General features: G+C 45.5%; 1 protein-coding gene and 2 long non-coding RNA genes across 11 annotated transcripts in view; 2 read left to right on the top strand and 1 right to left on the bottom strand.

The window, feature by feature from the left end:
* Positions 1–6145, top strand: part of LOC118948728 (RNA-binding protein 47-like) — a 55495-nt gene extending 49350 nt beyond the window's left edge. For 3 of the 7 annotated variants that reach the window (XM_036973461.1, XM_036973464.1, XM_036973462.1), the window contains 3 exons: positions 1641–1853; positions 4483–4661; positions 5563–6145. In XM_036973461.1, the coding sequence (XP_036829356.1) occupies positions 1641–1853; positions 4483–4661; positions 5563–5808 (638 nt within the window). In that variant the 3' untranslated portion in view covers positions 5809–6145. The remainder of the gene's footprint in view (positions 1–1640; positions 1854–4482; positions 4662–5562) is intronic. The other 4 variants (XM_036973463.1, XM_036973465.1, XM_036973467.1 and 1 more) reach the window with 2 other exon arrangements.
* A 1905-nt stretch (positions 6146–8050) lies between these two features.
* LOC118948727 lies at positions 8051–9087 on the bottom strand. The gene is made up of 2 exons (XR_005042205.1): positions 9023–9087; positions 8051–8972 (listed from the first exon to the last, which is right to left on the bottom strand). It is a non-coding gene; the product is annotated as an uncharacterized LOC118948727 (long non-coding RNA).
* LOC118948726 lies at positions 8568–9889 on the top strand. 3 transcript variants are annotated; one of them, XR_005042204.1, is made up of 3 exons: positions 8568–8606; positions 9012–9427; positions 9556–9889. It is a non-coding gene; the product is annotated as an uncharacterized LOC118948726 (long non-coding RNA). The 3 variants fall into 3 exon arrangements; XR_005042202.1 differs by lacking the exon at positions 8568–8606 and adding an exon at positions 8871–8986 and having other exon boundaries at positions 9037–9427; XR_005042203.1 differs by lacking the exon at positions 8568–8606 and adding an exon at positions 8891–8961.
* Positions 9890–18095: the final 8206 nt, after the last annotated feature.

Raw genomic sequence — 18095 nt, 5'->3', positions numbered from 1 at the left:
AGGGTAGGGGTTTAGGGTTTAGGGTAGGGTAGGGGTTTAGGGTAGGGGTTTAGGGTAGGGGTTTAGGGTAGGGGTTAGGGTAGGGGTTTAGGGTACGGTAGGGGTTTAGGGTAGGGGTTTATGGTAGGGGTTTAGGGTAGGGTAGGGGTTTAGGGTAGGGCTTTAGGGTTTAGGGTAGGGATTTAGGGTAGGGGTTTAGGGTTTAGGGTAGGGGTTTATGGTAGAGGTTTAGGGTAGGGGTTTAGGGTTTAGGGTAGGGGTTTAGGGTTTAGGGTAGGGGTTTAGGGTTTAGGGTAGGGGTTTAGGGTAGGGGTTTAGGGTATGGGTTTAGGGTAGAGTTTAGGGTATGGTAGGGGTTTAGGGTTTAGGGTAGGGTAGGGGTTTAGGGTAGAGGTTTAGGGTATGGTAGGGGTTTAGGGTTTAGGGTAGGGGTTAGGATTTAGGATAGGGGTTTAGGGTAGAGGTTTAGGGTAGGGATTTAGGGTAGAGATTTAGGGTAGGGGTTTAGGGTAGGGGTTTATGGTAGGGGTTTAGGGTTGAGGTTTAGGGTAGGGTAGGGGTTTAGGGTAGGGATTTATGGTAGGGGTTTAGGGTAGGGTAGGGGTTTAGGGTAGGGTTTAGGGTAGGGGTTTAGGGTAGGGTAAGGGTTAGGGTAGGGGTTTAGGGTACGGTAGGGGTTTAGGGTAGAGGTTTAGGTTAGGGGTTTAGGGTAGGGTGGGGTTTAGGGTAGGGTAGGGGTATGGGTAGGGGTTTAGGGTAGGGTAGGAGTTTAGAGTAGGGTAGGGTTTATGGTAGGGGTTTCAGTTAGGAGTTTAGTCTAGGGGTTTGGGGTAGGTGTTTAGAATAGGAGTTTATGGTAGGGTAGGGGGTTTAGATTAGGGTAGGTGTTTAGGGTATGGTTTTAGGGTATGGTAGGGGTTTAGGGTAGGGTAGGTTTTAGGGTTGGGGTTTAGGATAGGATAGGAGTTTAGGGTAGGGTAGGGGTTTAGGGTAGGGTGGGGATTTAGGGTATGGTAGGGGTTTAGGGTAGGGTAGGAGTCTAGGTTGGAGTTTAGGGTAGGGTAGGGGTTTAGGGTATGGTAGAGGTTTAGGGTAGGGTAGGAGTTTAGGGTAAGAGTCTAGGGTAGGTTAGGGGTTTAAGGTAGTGACGTCCCAAGGATCACGGATAGCAATAACGAACGTCAGTGCCACAGGAGGTTGGTGGTAGGGTAGGGGCTAAGGGTAGGGTAGGGGTTTAGGGTAGTGACATCCCAAGGATCACGGATAGCAATAACGAACTTCAGTGCCACAGGAGGCTGGTGGCACTATAAATGGGGAGGACGGGCTCGTAGTAATGTCTGGGGCAGAATATTATAAAATATCTATCTACATATACAGTACCAGTTTAAAGTTTGGACACACCGACTCGTTCAAGGGTTTTTCATTATTTTTTTCAACTATTTGTAGAATAACATTGTGGAATAATAGTGAAGATATCAAACCTATGAAACAAAACTTATTTACAATGACGACCTCCCCCGGTTAAACCCTGACGACGCTGGGCCCTGTGCTAAGCAGAACCCTAAACATATCCCATGCCCCTTATATTGAAGCGTGACCCTAAACAGCCCCCCCCCCCCCCCACTGTGGCCCATCTCCAGCAGGTGCTGTGCGAGGTCGTGGCCGAGCGACGACAGGTAGCCGTGCCCCCGGCCCCCGGGGGTCATACCTGGGTGGTTACTCTGCTGGGCGGGGTATCTACAGCCGGTACCATGAAGGCAAAGCCAAGGGCCCCGACAACAAGGCCTACGAGCTGATACCCTCTATGGAGCTGACTGCCTCAGTCAACCCGTTGGGCATCAAGCCTTGCACAAGTCAGTCACACCCCTGTCGTACCCCCCGTCGTACCCCCCCGTCGTCCCCCTAAACTGTCCCCTATACCGCCGCCTGCTTCCTTCAGTTTTCTCCTTCCTGTCTCCTTCCTGTCTCCTTCCTGTCTCCTTCCTGTCTCAAGCCTGGCTCAAGCCTGGCTCAAGTCAGTGAAAGATACCTCTAAACCAGGCCTGGTCTAAACTAACTCCCTACTGGTCTAAACCAGGCCTGGTGTAAACTAACTCCCTACTGGTCTGAACCAGGCCTGGTCTAAACTAAATCCCTACTGGTCTAAACCAGGCCTGGTCTAAACTAACTCCCTACTGGTCTAAACTAACTCCCTACTGGTCTAAACTAACTCCCTACTGGTCTAAACCAGGCCTGGTCTAAACTAACTCCCTACTGGTCTAAACTAACTCCCTACTGGTCTAAACTAACTCCCTACTGGTCTAAACTAACTCTCTACTGGTCTAAACTAACTCCCTACAGGTCTAAACTAACTCCCTACAGGTCTAAACTAACTCCCTACTGGTCTAAACTAACTCCCTACTGGTCTAAACTAACTCTCTACTGGTCTAAACTAACTCCCTACTGGTCTAAACTAACTCCCTACTGGTCTAAACTAACTCTCTACTGGTCTAAACTAACTCCCTACTGGTCTAAACCATGCCTGGTCTAAACTAACTCCCTACTGGTCTAAACTAACTCCCTACTGGTCTAAACTAACTCCCTACTGGTCTAAACTAACTCTCTACTGGTCTAAACTAACTCCCTACAGGTCTAAACTAACTCCCTACTGGTCTAAACTAACTCTCTACTGGTCTAAACTTACTCCCTACTGTCGTCTTTCCACTGCTCAACTCCAGTTCCCAGAGGGCAGCAGCAGGCAGGAAATAGCAGACAGGAAATGAGATATAGGAAGCCTGAGGATGAATTGATGGGTCATAGATTTTCACTATAATACTTTAATATCAGCTGATAGATTACCTTTTCTGCAGCTCAGGTCACCGTTGACAGATCGCAGCTTTCTGGGGAAAAAAAGCTAAGAGACACTACTGCCCCCTCTCCTGGACTGGAGTTGAACTGCAAGCCGTTCTTCTCAGAGAGGCTGTCTGTCTCTCTCTCTCTCTTTCCATTTCATCCTTCTGTTTTACCTGCTCTGTCCTACTATCCCTTATTCAGACCAGGAGAGAAAAACAAAAACCTCTCTTGGTGATGATGGTGATGTGTTTTTCCTTTACTGTAAATTCCTCAACACGTCAGATCAAGGGGGTCAGAGGTCAACAATCTCTGACCCCCCCCCCCCCCCCCCTTTTTACCTCTTCTGATTTAAATGTCACTCATTGGTTCATTTAGGTTTCTGTTAGGTGTATCTCCGGTCTGGAACAATAATCTGATTCTCCTAATCTGGACGTGATTGCTCAATCCCCCACAATCCTTCTCTCAGTCTCTGGAATAAACTGGATCAGAGAAACACAGTGGACTTTTGTCCATCTGAAACAATGAGTGACCTTGTGTTGGCATGTGTATTAGCGTGTGTGTGTGTGTGTGTGTGTGTGTGTGTGTGTGTGTATTAGCGTGTTTGTGTGTGAAGGGGGTCTAATCAAGAGCTAAGCACCATTTTAATCCGAATCACACCCCAACCAACAGAGGCTAACACTAATTTGGGTAACTCCATTCTCTTTCTCTCTCTCTCTCTCTCACTCCCGCTTCTCTCCTCTCTCTCCTCTCTCTCTCTCTCTCTCTCTCTCTCTCTCTCTTTTCTCTCTCTCTCTTCTCTCTCTCCCGCTTCTCTTCTCTCTCCTCTCTCTCTCTCTTTTCTCTCTCTCCTCTTCTTTCTCCCTCTTCTCTTCTCGCTCTCTCTCTCTTTTCTCTCTCTCTCTTCTCTCTCTCCCGCTTCTCTTCTCTCTCCTATCTCTCTCTTTTCTCTCTCCCTCTTCTCTTCTCTCTCTTCTTTCTCCTCTCTCCCACTTCTCTTCTCTCCTCTCTCCCTCTTCTCTTCTCTCTTCTCTCTCTCCCGCTTCTCTTCTCTCTCCTCTCTCTCTCTTCTCTCTCCTCTCTCCCGCTTCTCTTCTCTCCTCTCTCCCTCTTCTCTTCTCTCTCCTCTCTCTCCAGTTTCTCTTTTCTCCTCTCTCTCTCTCTCTTTTCTCTCTTTTCTCTCTCTCTCCCTCTTCTCTTCTCTCTCCTCTCTCACCCGCTTCTCTTCTCTCTCCTCTCTCCCGCTTCTCTTCTCTCTCCTCTCTTCTCTCTCCTCTCTCTCCCTCTTCTCTTCTCTTCTCTCTCTTCTCTCTCCTCTCTCTCCCTCTTCTCTTCTCTCCTCTCTCCCTCTTCTTTTCTCTCTCTCTCTCTCTCCTCTCTCTCCCTCTTCTCTTCTCTCTCCTCTCTCTCTCTTTTCTCTCTCTCTCACACAAACTCTGTCCTGTTAAAACTCTACTCTCAATGTCTTTGACATCTCATAGTGGCATTTCCCAATCTGACTCTCATTCTGGGGTTTTGTGTGTACGTCTGTGTGTGTGTGTGTGTCTGTGTCTGTACGTGTGTGTGTGTGTGTGTGTGTGTGTGTGTGTGTGTGTGTGTGTGTGTGTGTGTGTGTGTGTGTGTGTGTGTGTGTGTGTGTGTGTGTGTGCGCAGTGGGCCTGCAGGCTCTAGGAGGCCAGTACCCGGTGTTCCAGGGAGCCAAGCTGATGGAGGAAGGGAAGATGCATCACTCTGTGGAACACCTCATTAACCCCCTGGCCCTGCAGCACGACCACACAGCCCAGAACACACAGACTGTTATACCTGCTGTCTCCTCACCTCCACCCTACCAGGTACACACACAACCTGTTATACCTACTGTCTCCTCACCTCCACCCTACCAGGTACACACACAGACTGTTATACCTGCTGTCTCCTCACCTCCACCGTACAAGGTACACACACAGACTGTTATACCTGCTGTCCCCTCACCTCCACCCTACCAGGTACACACACAGACTGTTATACCTACTGTCTCCTCACCTCCACCCTACCAGGTACACACACAGACTGTTATACCTGCTGTCTCCTCACCTCCACCCTACCAGGTACACACACAGGCTGTTATACCTGCTGTCTCCTCACCTCCACCCTACCAGGTAAACACACAGACTGTTATACCTGCTGTCTCCTCACCTCCACCCTACCAGGTACACACACAGACTGTTATACCTGCTGTCTCTACACCTCCACCCTACCAGGTACACACACAGACTGTTATACCTGCTGTCCCCTCACCTCCACCCTACCAGGTACACACACAGACTGTTATACCTACTGTCTCCTCACCTCCACCCTACCAGGTACACACACAGTGAAACATGAAATTAATGTAATCTGAAAGTTGAATAATATCCACTAACTCTCCCTCCCTCTCTCTCCCTCCCTCCCTCCCTCCCTCCCTCCCTCCCTCTCTCTCTCTCTCTCTCTCTCTCCCTCTCTCCTCCTCCCTCCCTCCCTCCCTCCCTCCCTCCCTCCCTCTTCTCCTCCCTCCCTCCTCCCTCCCTCTCTCCTCCTCCCTCCTCCCTCCCTCTCTCCTCCTCCCTCCCTCCCTCCCTCCCTCCCTCCCTCCCTCCCTCCTCCCTCCCTCTCTCCTCCTCCCTCCCTCCCTCCTCCCTCCCTCCCTCCCTCCCTCCCTCCCTCCCTCTCTCCTCCTCCCTCCCTCCCTCCCTCCCTCCCTCTCTCCCCCCTCAGGGTCGTCCCATCACACCAGTGTACACCATGACCCACAACATGCAGCGTATCCCCACGGCCAGTGGTCTGTACGGAGCAGGCTACATGCCCATCACCAACTACAACGCTGCCGCCCTGGCAGCCCTGCAGAAGAACGCAGCCGTGGCCGCTGCAGCCTACGGAGGGTACGCTGGTTACGCCGTGCCCCAGGCCTTCCCTGCCGCAGCGTTTCAGGTGCCCATCCACGACGTCTACCAGACCTACTGACAACAGCTACCAGACCTACTGACAACAGATACCAGACCTACTGACAACAGATACCAGCTACCAGACCTACTGACAACAGCTACCAGACCTACTGACAACAGATACCAGACCTACTGATAACAGATACCAGCTACCAGACCTACTGACAACAGCTACCAGCTACCAGACCTACTGACAACAGCTACCAGACCTACTGACAACAGCTACCAGCTACCAGCTGTCTGGTCCACAACGCCTGTTCAACCACCACTCAACGTTCAAACAACTTGTGTGTCACGACGTCAGGAACTACAAAAGACCTCATCCCCACATATCACCCCCCCCCCCCCCCCCCCCCCCCCCCCCCCGTTCAAATAACGACACGTCAAGTCAATGTCTTCAACAGCGATGTCTACGGGACATCCACAATGTCAAAAAACTAAGGAAAAACTAAATGGACCCTTTAACACAAACTCTACTCTGCGTCGGTTCTTCAACGTTAGCCCAACATCGAGGCTACGTTATGACGCACGCCAAACCTTCAACGTTTTAACAACGTCTATGCAACGTCCTACTGACAGGTTCACATTGGTCCTAATGAATACTGGACCAGACGTTCCTCCAACGTTCACACAACATTCACACAATATATTCTATGAATAGAATAGAGCCTATATCGCTCATATTCAAATCTGGAGAGTTCCTCTGCTTTGTTTCATTGTTCTCCTCTAATCAGGGCCTGATTTAGACCTGAGACACCAGGTGGGTGATTCCCCTCTAATCAGGGCCTGATTTAGACCTGAGACACCTGGTGCATGATTCCCCTCTAATCAGGGCCTGATTTAGACCTGGGACACCAGTCATTGTTCCCCTCTAATCAGGGCCTGATTTAGACCTGGGACACCAGTCATTGTTTCCCTCTAATCAGGGCCTGATTTAGACCTGAGACACCAGTCATTGTTCCCCTCTAATCAGGGCCTGATTTAGACCTGAGACACCAGTCATTGTTCCCCTCTAATCAGGGCCTGATTTAGACCTGAGACACCTGGTGCGTGATTCCCCTCTAATCAGGGCCTGATTTAGACCTGGGACACCAGTCATTGTTCCCCTCTAATCAGGGCCTGATTTAGACCTGAGACACCAGTCATTGTTCCCCTCTAATCAGGGCCTGATTTAGACCTGGAACACCAGGCGGGTACCATTAATGACCAGGTAGAGGAGAAAAACAGCATTAGTCCAGACCAGGTAGGTATCTCAGGAATCCCAAGGGTCTATAATCATCCACTCCCATCAGAAACATTGATGTATAGCAGACTGTGTAGAAGAAAACATATAAGACCCAATGAAGGAGATGTGGTCTGGTCATGGGTTGAAGTGCTCACCTTTAGCTTTACGCTCAACATCTCCCCCCTCCCCCACCTTCTATGACATCACTGCATCACCCTGACAACGAACCCCCCCTCACCTTCTATGACATCACTGCATCATCCTGACAACGACCCCCCCCTCACCTTCTATGACATCACTGCATCACCCTGACAATGGACCCCCCCTCACCTTCTATGACATCACTTCATCACCCTGACAACTGACCCCCCCCCCACCCTCTCCTCCCTGTTGCCTGGGCAACAAGAACATTGAAGGTACACTGAAGTATTTCCGAAGAGGTTTTATGTTTCTGTTGTTAGTTTTCTGAAATAGAAAAAGAAAGATAACATTTTACTTTGTTTTTTCAAACTTTAGTTTAAAACAACACAAATATAACAAAATAAAAACTAAAATGAGAAGAAAAAAATACTACAGAAACTACTGAAGACTTTTTATTTGTTTTGAATTTATTATTAAAAGAGATTGTATTTTAAAGTTGTTTTCATTAATCCATTCATGCTGTTAGCTTCATAGATGAGTTTGCTTGTTGTTGGGGGTATCTATTAGTTTTCAGATACTGTAATACTGGGTATCATTTAAAAAAACGTGTATTTTTTATGGGTGTTTTTAGATGTGTTATAGTTCTGTTCTGGAACATGGCCTGTCACTTCACTGTCTCCTCCAGCAGACTAAGACTGAATTGTTTTATTTTATCATGTTGTTGTTGTTGTTGTTGTTGTTCTGTACTTTATTCTAATTGTTTGTAATTGCTTGATTCTCACATGGTGAACAAATATGGACAAAGGCGTTTATTATTTTGTATTGCTCTGCCCTAACACTCTCTAGCGCTAGCATATGCTACGTACGCTAAGCTAACTGCTAAACTAGCATATGCTACGTACGCTAAGCTAACTGCTAAACTAGCATATGCTACGTGCTAAGCTAACTGCTAAACTAGCATATGCTACGTGCTAAGCTTACCGAAACACCCTGTTAGCTTTATGCTAAGCTTACCGAAACACCCTGTTAGCTTTATGCTAAGCTAGCAGCATCACACTCCGCTGAGCTTCAACCGACTGTAAAGCCTTTCTACCGCAGTGCCTTTCTACTAGAGATCTGTGTCTCTCTGGGTTCGACTATTGTGCCTTTCCACTAGCCCGGTCTTATGATCTCTGAGCTCAACTGCAGTGCCTGTTGAGTGGAAATGTGTTTAACTCTCTACACTACACTAGCATTTCACAGAATTACTACATGCCCAATAGACTGCTTCGTTCTCAGCGGCAGCTGGTCGTTGGAACAGAGACTGTGGTCAGGATTTAATCCCAAACCGCTTGACGTTTAAAGGTCATTTCCAATTAGACCTTCCTCATCTGAGGTGGAATCAACCTTCCTCATCTGAGGTGGAATCGACCTTCCTCATCTGAGGTGGAAGGTGACCTTCCTCATCTGAGGTGGAAGGTGAGCTTCCTCATCTGAGGTGGAAGGTGACCTTCCTCATCTGAGGTGGAATCGACCTTCCTCATCTGAGGGGGAATCGACCTTCCTCATCTGAGATGGAAGGTGACCTTCCTCATCTGAGGTGGGATCGACCTTCCTCATCTGAGGTGGAATCGACCTTCCTCATCTGAGGTGGAATCAACCTTCCTCATCTGAGGGGGAATCGACCTTCCTCATCTGAGATGGAAGGTGACCTTCCTCATCTGAGGTGAAATCGACCTTCCTCATCTGAGGTGGAATCAACCTTCCTCATCTGAGGGGGAATCGACCTTCCTCATCTGAGGTGGAAGGTTACCTTCCTCATCTGAGGTGAAATCGACCTTCCTCATCTGAGGTGGGATCGACCTTCCTCATCTGAGGTGAAATCGACCTTCCTCATCTGAGGTGGAAGGTGACAGAGCTACAGCGGTGTTTGTCAAGAGATCGTGGTGAAACATCCTTGTTGGTCTTCTCACAAATACTTCTCTAGCGTCCTAACGAGTCAGATTGGACCATCTTAAAACAATTCCATATGTAACCAGATTGTACGATTTAGTTATTTTAGTTGGAACTCCGGGCCCTTAGACCCCTTTTTCTAACAGCTTTGTGATGGGGAATATAATTATATTGAAACTAACCTGCCAACTGGAACTAAGCCTTAGAGACACACACACAGGTTCTCTCTTCCCTCTGTAACTCCTGTCAGGCTGACCTGACCTGCTAGTAACTAACACACATCAGCCTCCACATCCAACGTGAAAACAACTGGAACCAAGCCTTAGAGACACAGACACAGGTTCTCTCTTCCCCCTCAAAGTGTTCCTCTGTAACTCCTGTCAGGCTGACCTGACCTGCTGGTAACTAACACACATCAGCCTCCAACGTGAAAACAACTGGAACCAAGCCTTAGAGACACAAACACAGGTTCTCTCTTCCCTCTGTAACTCCTGTCAGGCTGACCTGACCTGCTAGTAACTAACACACATCAGCCTCCACATCCAACGTGAAAACAACTGGAACCAAGCCTTAGAGACACAGACACAGGTTCTCTCTTCCCCCTCAAAGTGTTCCTCTGTAACTCCTGTCAGGCTGACCTGACCTGCTGGTAACTAACACACATCAGCCTCCAACGTGAAAACAACTGGAACCAAGCCTTAGAGACACAGACACAGGTTCTCTCTTCCCTCTGTAACTCCTGTCAGGCTGACCTGACCTGCTAGTAACTAACACACATCAGCCTCCACATCCAACGTGAAAACAACTGGAACTAAGCCTTAGAGACACAGACACAGGTTCTCTCTTCCCCCTCACAGTGTTCCTCTGTAACTCCTGTCAGGCTGACCTGACCTGCTGGTAACTAACACACATCAGCCTCCAACGTGAAAACAACTGGAACTAAGCCTTAGAGACACAGACACAGGTTCTCTCTTCCCTCTGTAACTCCTGTCAGGCTGACCTGACCTGCTAGTAACTAACACACATCAGCCTCCACATCCAACGTGAAAACAACATCAAAAAGCTGCTACACGAGGCTGACAAATGTTTGTTTGTTGGGAGAGAAGAAGAAGAGAGAGAGAGAGAACCTCAAACTACATGTTGCCGTCCTAGTATCACTCTCTATTCACACCCACCGGTATGACAGACAGCTTGCCCGTCCATGTCTCTATTGAAGTCTTTTGGGTTAGTATCACTCTCTATTCACACCCACCGGTATGACAGACAGCTTGCCCGTCCATGTCTCTATTGAAGTCTTTTGGGTTAGTGTCACTCTCTATTCACACCCACCGGTATGACAGACAGCTTGCCCGTCCACGTCTCTATTGAAGTCTTTTGGGTTAGTATCACTCTCTATTCACACCCACCGGTATGACAGACAGCTTGCCCGTCCACGTCTCTATTGAAGTCTTTTGGGTCAGTGTAGTATTTGTCTTTATTTGTAGTGGGGGTGTTAGTTGTGTTGATGCTGGTGAACTTGAAGGAGATAAACAGTTGGGATGTAAATGGATTCAACAGTATTTTGGGAATATCAGGCCCAACTGTCTCTCTGTCTGGCCTGTAAAGAGCCTCTCTCTCTCTCTCTCTCTCTCTGTCTGTTTTGTATAGAGTCTCTCTCTCTCACTCTCTCTCTCTGTCTGGCCTGTAAAGAGTCTCTCTCTCTCTCTCTGTCTGTTCTGTAAAGAGTCTCTCTCTCTCTCTCTGTCTGTTCTGTAAAGAGTCTCTCTCTCTCTCTCTGTCTGTTCTGTAAAGAGCCTCTCTCTCTCTCTTTCTCTCTCTCTCTCTCTCTCTCTATGTTTCTCTCTGTCTGTTCTGTAAAGAGTCTCTCTCTCTCTCTCTCTCTGTTCTGTAGTCTATTTCTCTCTCTCTCTCTCTCTCTCTCTCTCTCTCTGTCTGTTCTGTAGAGTCTATTTCTCTCTCTCTCTCTCTCTCTCTCTCTCTCTCTGTCTGGCCTGTAAAGGGTTTCTCTCTCTCAAGAAAAACTGGAATTTCATTAAATACCGACGAGTAACTTTTATTGCGTTGTTTTATGATGACAAGAAGTCAGGATATATTTAATGTATTCATTATGTGTTGTTGTTTATGACGTCAGAAGAAATGCTATAATATATTCCAAGAGTAAACATGGATTCTTTCCTTTAAATAGAGTTTAGAGATCAAACTAAAATACATTTTAAAAACTTGTTTTTTTTTTCTTCTCAAAAAAAAACTAAACATGTCCAATTAGTTTGAACATTTTAAATTTGTGATGTAATTTGCTGTATTATGTTAACAATGTAATGTAGAATTAGTTGTTTTTATGTTGGGTGTTGTGTTTAGTGTGAGGACAGAGATATCAGGCTGTTCAGTGTGGAGGACAGAGATATCAGGCTGTTCAGTGTGGAGGACAGAGATATCAGGCTGTTCAGTGTGGAGGACAGAGATATCAGGCTGTTCAGTGTGGAGGACAGAGATATCAGGCTGTTCAGTGTGGAGGACAGAGATATCAGGCTGTTCAGTGTGGAGGACAGAGATATCAGGCTGTTTTGTGTGGAGGTCTATGGAGCCGTTCAGAATGAACAGAGCTGAGTGAAACTGACCTCTACCGACCCCCCTCCCTCACACCCCCATCAAACCCACACACACCCCTCCCTCACCCCCCCCCCCCCCCCCCCCCCCCACCCCACCCCGCCCCCCCCTCAGACACTCCCCGCCCCCCACCTGTAGGTTTGAACACCTGGCGTGTCGTCTCCATCTCCAACAGAACAACACGTGCCTCGTTAAAGAAATAACATTATTAATAATAACACTGTAAACTGTTCTTAGTGTGCCTTATTGCCAAACTGTGCTCCTGGTGTACCTGTTTAGACCTGGGACCGGTTTTCTATGCTCCTGGTGTCCCTGTTTAGACCTGGGACCGGTTTTCTATGCTCCTGCTGTCCCTGTTTAGACCTGGGACCGGTTTTCTATGCTCCTGGTGTCCCTGTTTAGACCTGGGACCGGTTTTCTATGCTCCTTGTTATTTTTCAGCTTGTTGTATTTATAGTGGTTAACTAGATAAATAAAGCATTTTCAAAAAATATAACATGGTGTTGTCTTCTTTACAGTTAATCTGGTCCAGTTGTCTTCTTTACAGTTAATCTGGTCCAGTTGTCTTCTTTACAGTTAATCTGGTCCAGTTGTCTTCTTTACAGTTAATCTGGTCCAGTTGTCTTCTTTACAGTTAATCTGGTCCAGTTGTCTTCTTTACAGTTAATCTGGTCCAGTTGTCTTCTTTACAGTTAATCTGGTCCAGTTGTCTTCTTTACAGTTAATCTGGTTCAGTTGTCTTCTTTACAGTTAATCTGGTCCAGTTGTCTTCTTTACAGTTAATCTGGTCCAGTTGTCTTCTTTACAGTTAATCTAGTCCAGTTGTCTTCTTTACAGTTAATCTAGTCCAGTTGTCTTCTATACAGTTAATCTGGTCCAGTTGTCTTCTTTACAGTTAATCTGGTCCAGTTGTCTTCTTTACAGTTAATCTGGTCCAGTTGTCTTCTTTACAGTTAATCTGGTCCAGTTGTCTTCTATACAGTTAATCTAGTCCAGTTGTCTTCTTTACAGTTAATCTGGTCCAGTTGTCTTCTTTACAGTTAATCTGGTCCAGTTGTCTTCTTTACAGTTAATCTAGTCCACTGGTCCACATTTGCAGTGAGTTTTGTAAGAAAAATAGACCTCTGATCTTAATTTAACCATAGGAGCTGATTCACTTGATTCCTTCTAACTGCAGTATAAAACCATAGGAGCTGAATCACTTGATTCCTTCTAACTGCAGTATAAAACCATAGGAGCTGAATCACTTGATTCCTTCTAACTGCAGTATAAAACCATAGGAGCTGATTCACTTGATTCCTTCTAACTGCAGTATAAAACCATAGGAGCTGAATCACTTGGTTCCTTCTAACTGCAGTATAAAACCATAGGAGCTGATTCACTTGATTCACTTCAAACTGCAGCCTTCTGCCCCACTTATTACAGAGTCATTAACTTACAGAGGGGCAAAAAAGTATTTAGTCAGCCACCAATTGTGCAAGTATCAATGGTTCTGATGATGTTCTGGTAGATTAAACCCACTCCAGACATATCAATGGTTCTGATGATGTTCTGGTAGATTAAACCCACTCCAGACATATCAATGGTTCTGGTAGATTAAACCCACTCTAGACATATCAGTGGTTCTGGTAGATTAAACCACTCCAGACATATCAGTGGTTCTGGTAGATTAAACCCACTCCAGACATATCAATGGTTCTGATGATGTTCTGGTAGATTAAACCACTCCAGACATATCAGTGGTTCTGATGATGTTCTGGTAGATTAAACCCACTCCAGACATATCAGTGGTTCTGGTAGATTAAACCACTCCAGACATATCAATGGTTCTGATGATGTTCTGGTAGATTAAACCACTCCAGACATATCAGTGGTTCTGGTAGATTAAACCCACTCCAGACATATCAATGGTTCTGGTAGATTAAACCCACTCCAGACATATCAATGGTTCTGGTAGATTAAACCCACTCTAGACATATCAGTGGTTCTGGTAGATTAAACCACTCCAGACATATCAGGGGTTCTGGTAGATTAAACCCACTCCAGACATATCAATGGTTCTGATGATGTTCTGGTAGATTAAACCACTCCAGACATATCAGTGGTTCTGGTAGATTAAACCCACTCCAGACATATCAGTGGTTCTGGTAGATTAAACCCACTCCAGACATATCAATGGTTCTGATGATGTTCTGGTAGATTAAACCCACTCCAGACATATCAGTGGTTCTGGTAGATTAAACCCACTCCAGACATATCAATGGTTCTGATGATGTTCTGGTAGATTAAACCCACTCCAGACATATCAGTGGTTCTGGTAGATTAAACCCACTCCAGACATATCAGTGGTTCTGGTAGATTAAACCCACTCCAGACATATCAATGGTTCTGATGATGTTCTGGTAGATTAAACCCACTCCAGACATATCAGTGGTTCTGATGATGTTCTGGTAGATTAAACCACTCCAGACATATCAGTGGTTCTGGTAGATTAAACCCACTCCAGACATATCAGTGGTTCTGATGATGTTCTGGTAGATTAAACCCACTCCAGCAGACATATCAGTGGTTCTGATGATGTTCTGGTAGATTAAACCCACTCCAGACATATCAGTGGTTCTGATGATGTTCTGGTAGATTAAACCTACTCCAGACATATCAGTGGTTCTGGTAGATTAAACCCACTCCAGACATATCAATGGTTCTGATGATGTTCTGGTAGATTAAACCCACTCCAGACATATCAATGGTTCTGATGATGTTCTGGTAGATTAAACCACTCCAGACATATCAGTGGTTCTGGTAGATTAAACCCACTCCAGACATATCAATGGTTCTGGTAGATTAAACCCACTCCAGACATATCAATGGTTCTGATGATGTTCTGGTAGATTAAACCCACTCCAGACATATCAATGGTTCTGATGATGTTCTGGTAGATTAAACCACTCCAGACATATCAGTGGTTCTGGTAGATTAAACCCACTCCAGACATATCAGTGGTTCTGGTGATGTTCTGGTAGATTAAACCCACTCCAGACATATCAGTGGTTCTGATGATGTTCTGGTAGATTAAACCACTCCAGACATATCAGTGGTTCTGATGATGTTCTGGTAGATTAAACCCACTCCAGACATATCAGTGGTTCTGATGATGTTCTGGTAGATTAAACCCACTCCAGACATATCAATGGTTCTGATGATGTTCTGGTAGATTAAACCCACTCCAGACATATCAGTGGTTCTGGTAGATTAAACCCACTCCAGACATATCAATGGTTCTGATGATGTTCTGGTAGATTAAACCCACTCCAGACATATCAGTGGTTCTGATGATGTTCTGGTAGATTAAACCCACTCCAGACATATCAGTGGTTCTGGTAGATTAAACCCACTCCAGACATAGCAGTGGTTCTGGTAGATTAAACCCACTCCAGACATATCAATGGTTCTGATGATGTTCTGGTAGATTAAACCCACTCCAGACATATCAGTGGTTCTGGTAGATTAAACCCACTCCAGACATATCAGTGGTTCTGGTAGATTAAACCCACTCCAGACATATCAGTGGTTCTGATGATGTTCTGGTAGATTAAACCCACTCCAGACATATCAGTGGTTCTGATGATGTTCTGGTAGATTAAACCCACTCCAGACATATCAGTGGTTCTGATGATGTTCTGGTAGATTAAACCCACTCCAGACATATCAATGGTTCTGATGATGTTCTGGTAGATTAAACCCACTCCAGACATATCAGTGGTTCTGGTAGATTAAACCCACTCTAGACATATCAGTGGTTCTGATGATGTTCTGGTAGATTAACCCACTCCAGACATATCAATGGTTCTGATGATGTTCTGGTAGATTAAACCCACTCCAGACATATCAGTGGTTCTGGTAGATTAAACCCACTCCAGACATATCAGTGGTTCTGGTAGATTAAACCCAATCCAGACATATCAATGGTTCTGATGATGTTCTGGTAGATTAAACCCACTCCAGACATATCAGTGGTTCTGGTAGATTAAACCCACTCCAGACATATCAGTGGTTCTGGTAGATTAAACCCACTCCAGACATATCAATGGTTCTGATGATGTTCTGGTAGATTAAACCCACTCCAGACATATCAATGGTTCTGGTAGATTAAACCCACTCCAGACATATCAATGGTTCTGATGATGTTCTGGTAGATTAAACCCACTCCAGACATATCAGTGGTTCTGGTAGATTAAACCCACTCCAGACATATCAATGGTTCTGATGATGTTCTGGTATATTAAACCCACTCCAGACATATCAGTGGTTCTGGTAGATTAAACCCACTCCAGACATATCAATGGTTCTGGCAGATTAAACCACTCCAGACATATCAATAGTTCTGATGATGTTCTGGTAGATTAAACCCACTCCAGACATATCAATGGTTCTGATGATGTTCTGGTAGATTAAACCCACTCCAGACATATCAGTGGTTCTGGTAGATTAAACCCACTCCAGACATATCAATGGTTCTGATGATGTTCTGGTAGATTAAACCCACTCCAGACATATCAATGGTTCTGATGATGTTCTGGTAGATTAAACCACTCCAGACATATCAATGGTTCTGATGATGTTCTGGTAGATTAAACCCACTCCAGACATATCAGTGGTTCTGGTAGATTAAACCCACTCCAGACATATCAATGGTTCTGATGATGTTCTGGTAGATTAAACCCACTCCAGACATATCAGTGGTTCTGGTGATGTTCTGGTAGATTAAACCCACTCCAGACATATCAGTGGTTCTGGTAGATTAAACCACTCCAGACATATCAGTGGTTCTGGTAGATTAAACCACTCCAGACATATCAGTGGTTCTGGTAGATTAAACCACTCCAGACATATCAGTGGTTCTGGTAGATTAAACCACTCCAGACATATCAGTGGTTCTGGTAGATTAAACCCACTCCAGACATATCAGTGGTTCTGGTAGATTAAACCACTCCAGACATATCAGTGGTTCTGGTAGATTAAACCCACTCCAGACATATCAGCGGTTCTGATGATGTTCTGGTAGATTAAACCACTCCAGACATATCAGTGGTTCTGATGATGTTCTGGTAGATTAAACCCAATCCAGACATATCAGTGGTTCTGGTAGATTAAACCCACTCCAGACATATCAGTGGTTCTGGTAGATTAAACCACTCCAGACATATCAGTGGTTCTGGTAGATTAAACCCACTCCAGACATATCAATGGTTCTGATGATGTTCTGGTAGATTAAACCCACTCCAGACATATCAGTGGTTCTGATGATGTTCTGGTAGATTAAACCCACTCCAGACATATCAGTGGTTCTGATGATGTTCTGGTAGATTAAACCCAATCCAGACATATCAGTGGTTCTGGTAGATTAAACCCACTCCAGACATATCAGTGGTTCTGGTAGATTAAACCCACTCCAGACATATCAATGGTTCTGATGATGTTCTGGTAGATTAAACCCACTCCAGACATATCAGTGGTTCTGGTAGATTAAACCCACTCCAGACATATCAATGGTTCTGATGATGTTCTGGTAGATTAAACCTACTCCAGACATATCAATGGTTCTGATGATGTTCTGGTAGATTAAACCCACTCCAGACATATCAATGGTTCTGATGATGTTCTGGTAGATTAAACCACTCCAGACATATCAGTGGTTCTGGTAGATTAAACCCACTCCAGACATATCAGTGGTTCTGATGATGTTCTGGTAGATTAAACCCACTCCAGACATATCAATGGTTCTGATGATGTTCTGGTAGATTAAACCCACTCCAGACATATCAATGGTTCTGATGATGTTCTGGTAGATTAAACCCACTCCAGACATATCAGTGGTTCTGGTAGATTAAACCACTCCAGACATATCAATGGTTCTGATGATGTTCTGGTAGATTAAACCCACTCCAGACATATCAATGGTTCTGATGATGTTCTGGTAGATTAAACCCACTCCAGACATATCAATGGTTCTGATGATGTTCTGGTAGATTAAACCACTCCAGACATATCAGTGGTTCTGGTAGATTAAACCCACTCCAGACATATCAGTGGTTCTGGTGATGTTCTGGTAGATTAAACCCACTCCAGACATATCAGTGGTTCTGATGATGTTCTGGTAGATTAAACCCACTCCAGACATATCAGTGGTTCTGATGATGTTCTGGTAGATTAAACCACTCCAGACATATCAGTGGTTCTGATGATGTTCTGGTAGATTAAACCCACTCCAGACATATCAATGGTTCTGATGATGTTCTGGTAGATTAAACCCACTCCAGACATATCAGTGGTTCTGGTAGATTAAACCCACTCCAGACAAATCAATGGTTCTGATGATGTTCTGGTAGATTAAACCCACT

Source organism: Oncorhynchus mykiss, unplaced genomic scaffold, assembly GCF_013265735.2.
Source record: "Oncorhynchus mykiss isolate Arlee unplaced genomic scaffold, USDA_OmykA_1.1 un_scaffold_251, whole genome shotgun sequence".
NCBI lineage: Eukaryota > Metazoa > Chordata > Actinopteri > Salmoniformes > Salmonidae > Oncorhynchus > Oncorhynchus mykiss.
The sequence above is the reverse complement of the archived record's forward strand: the minus strand, read 5'-3'. Positions and strand labels throughout refer to the sequence as shown.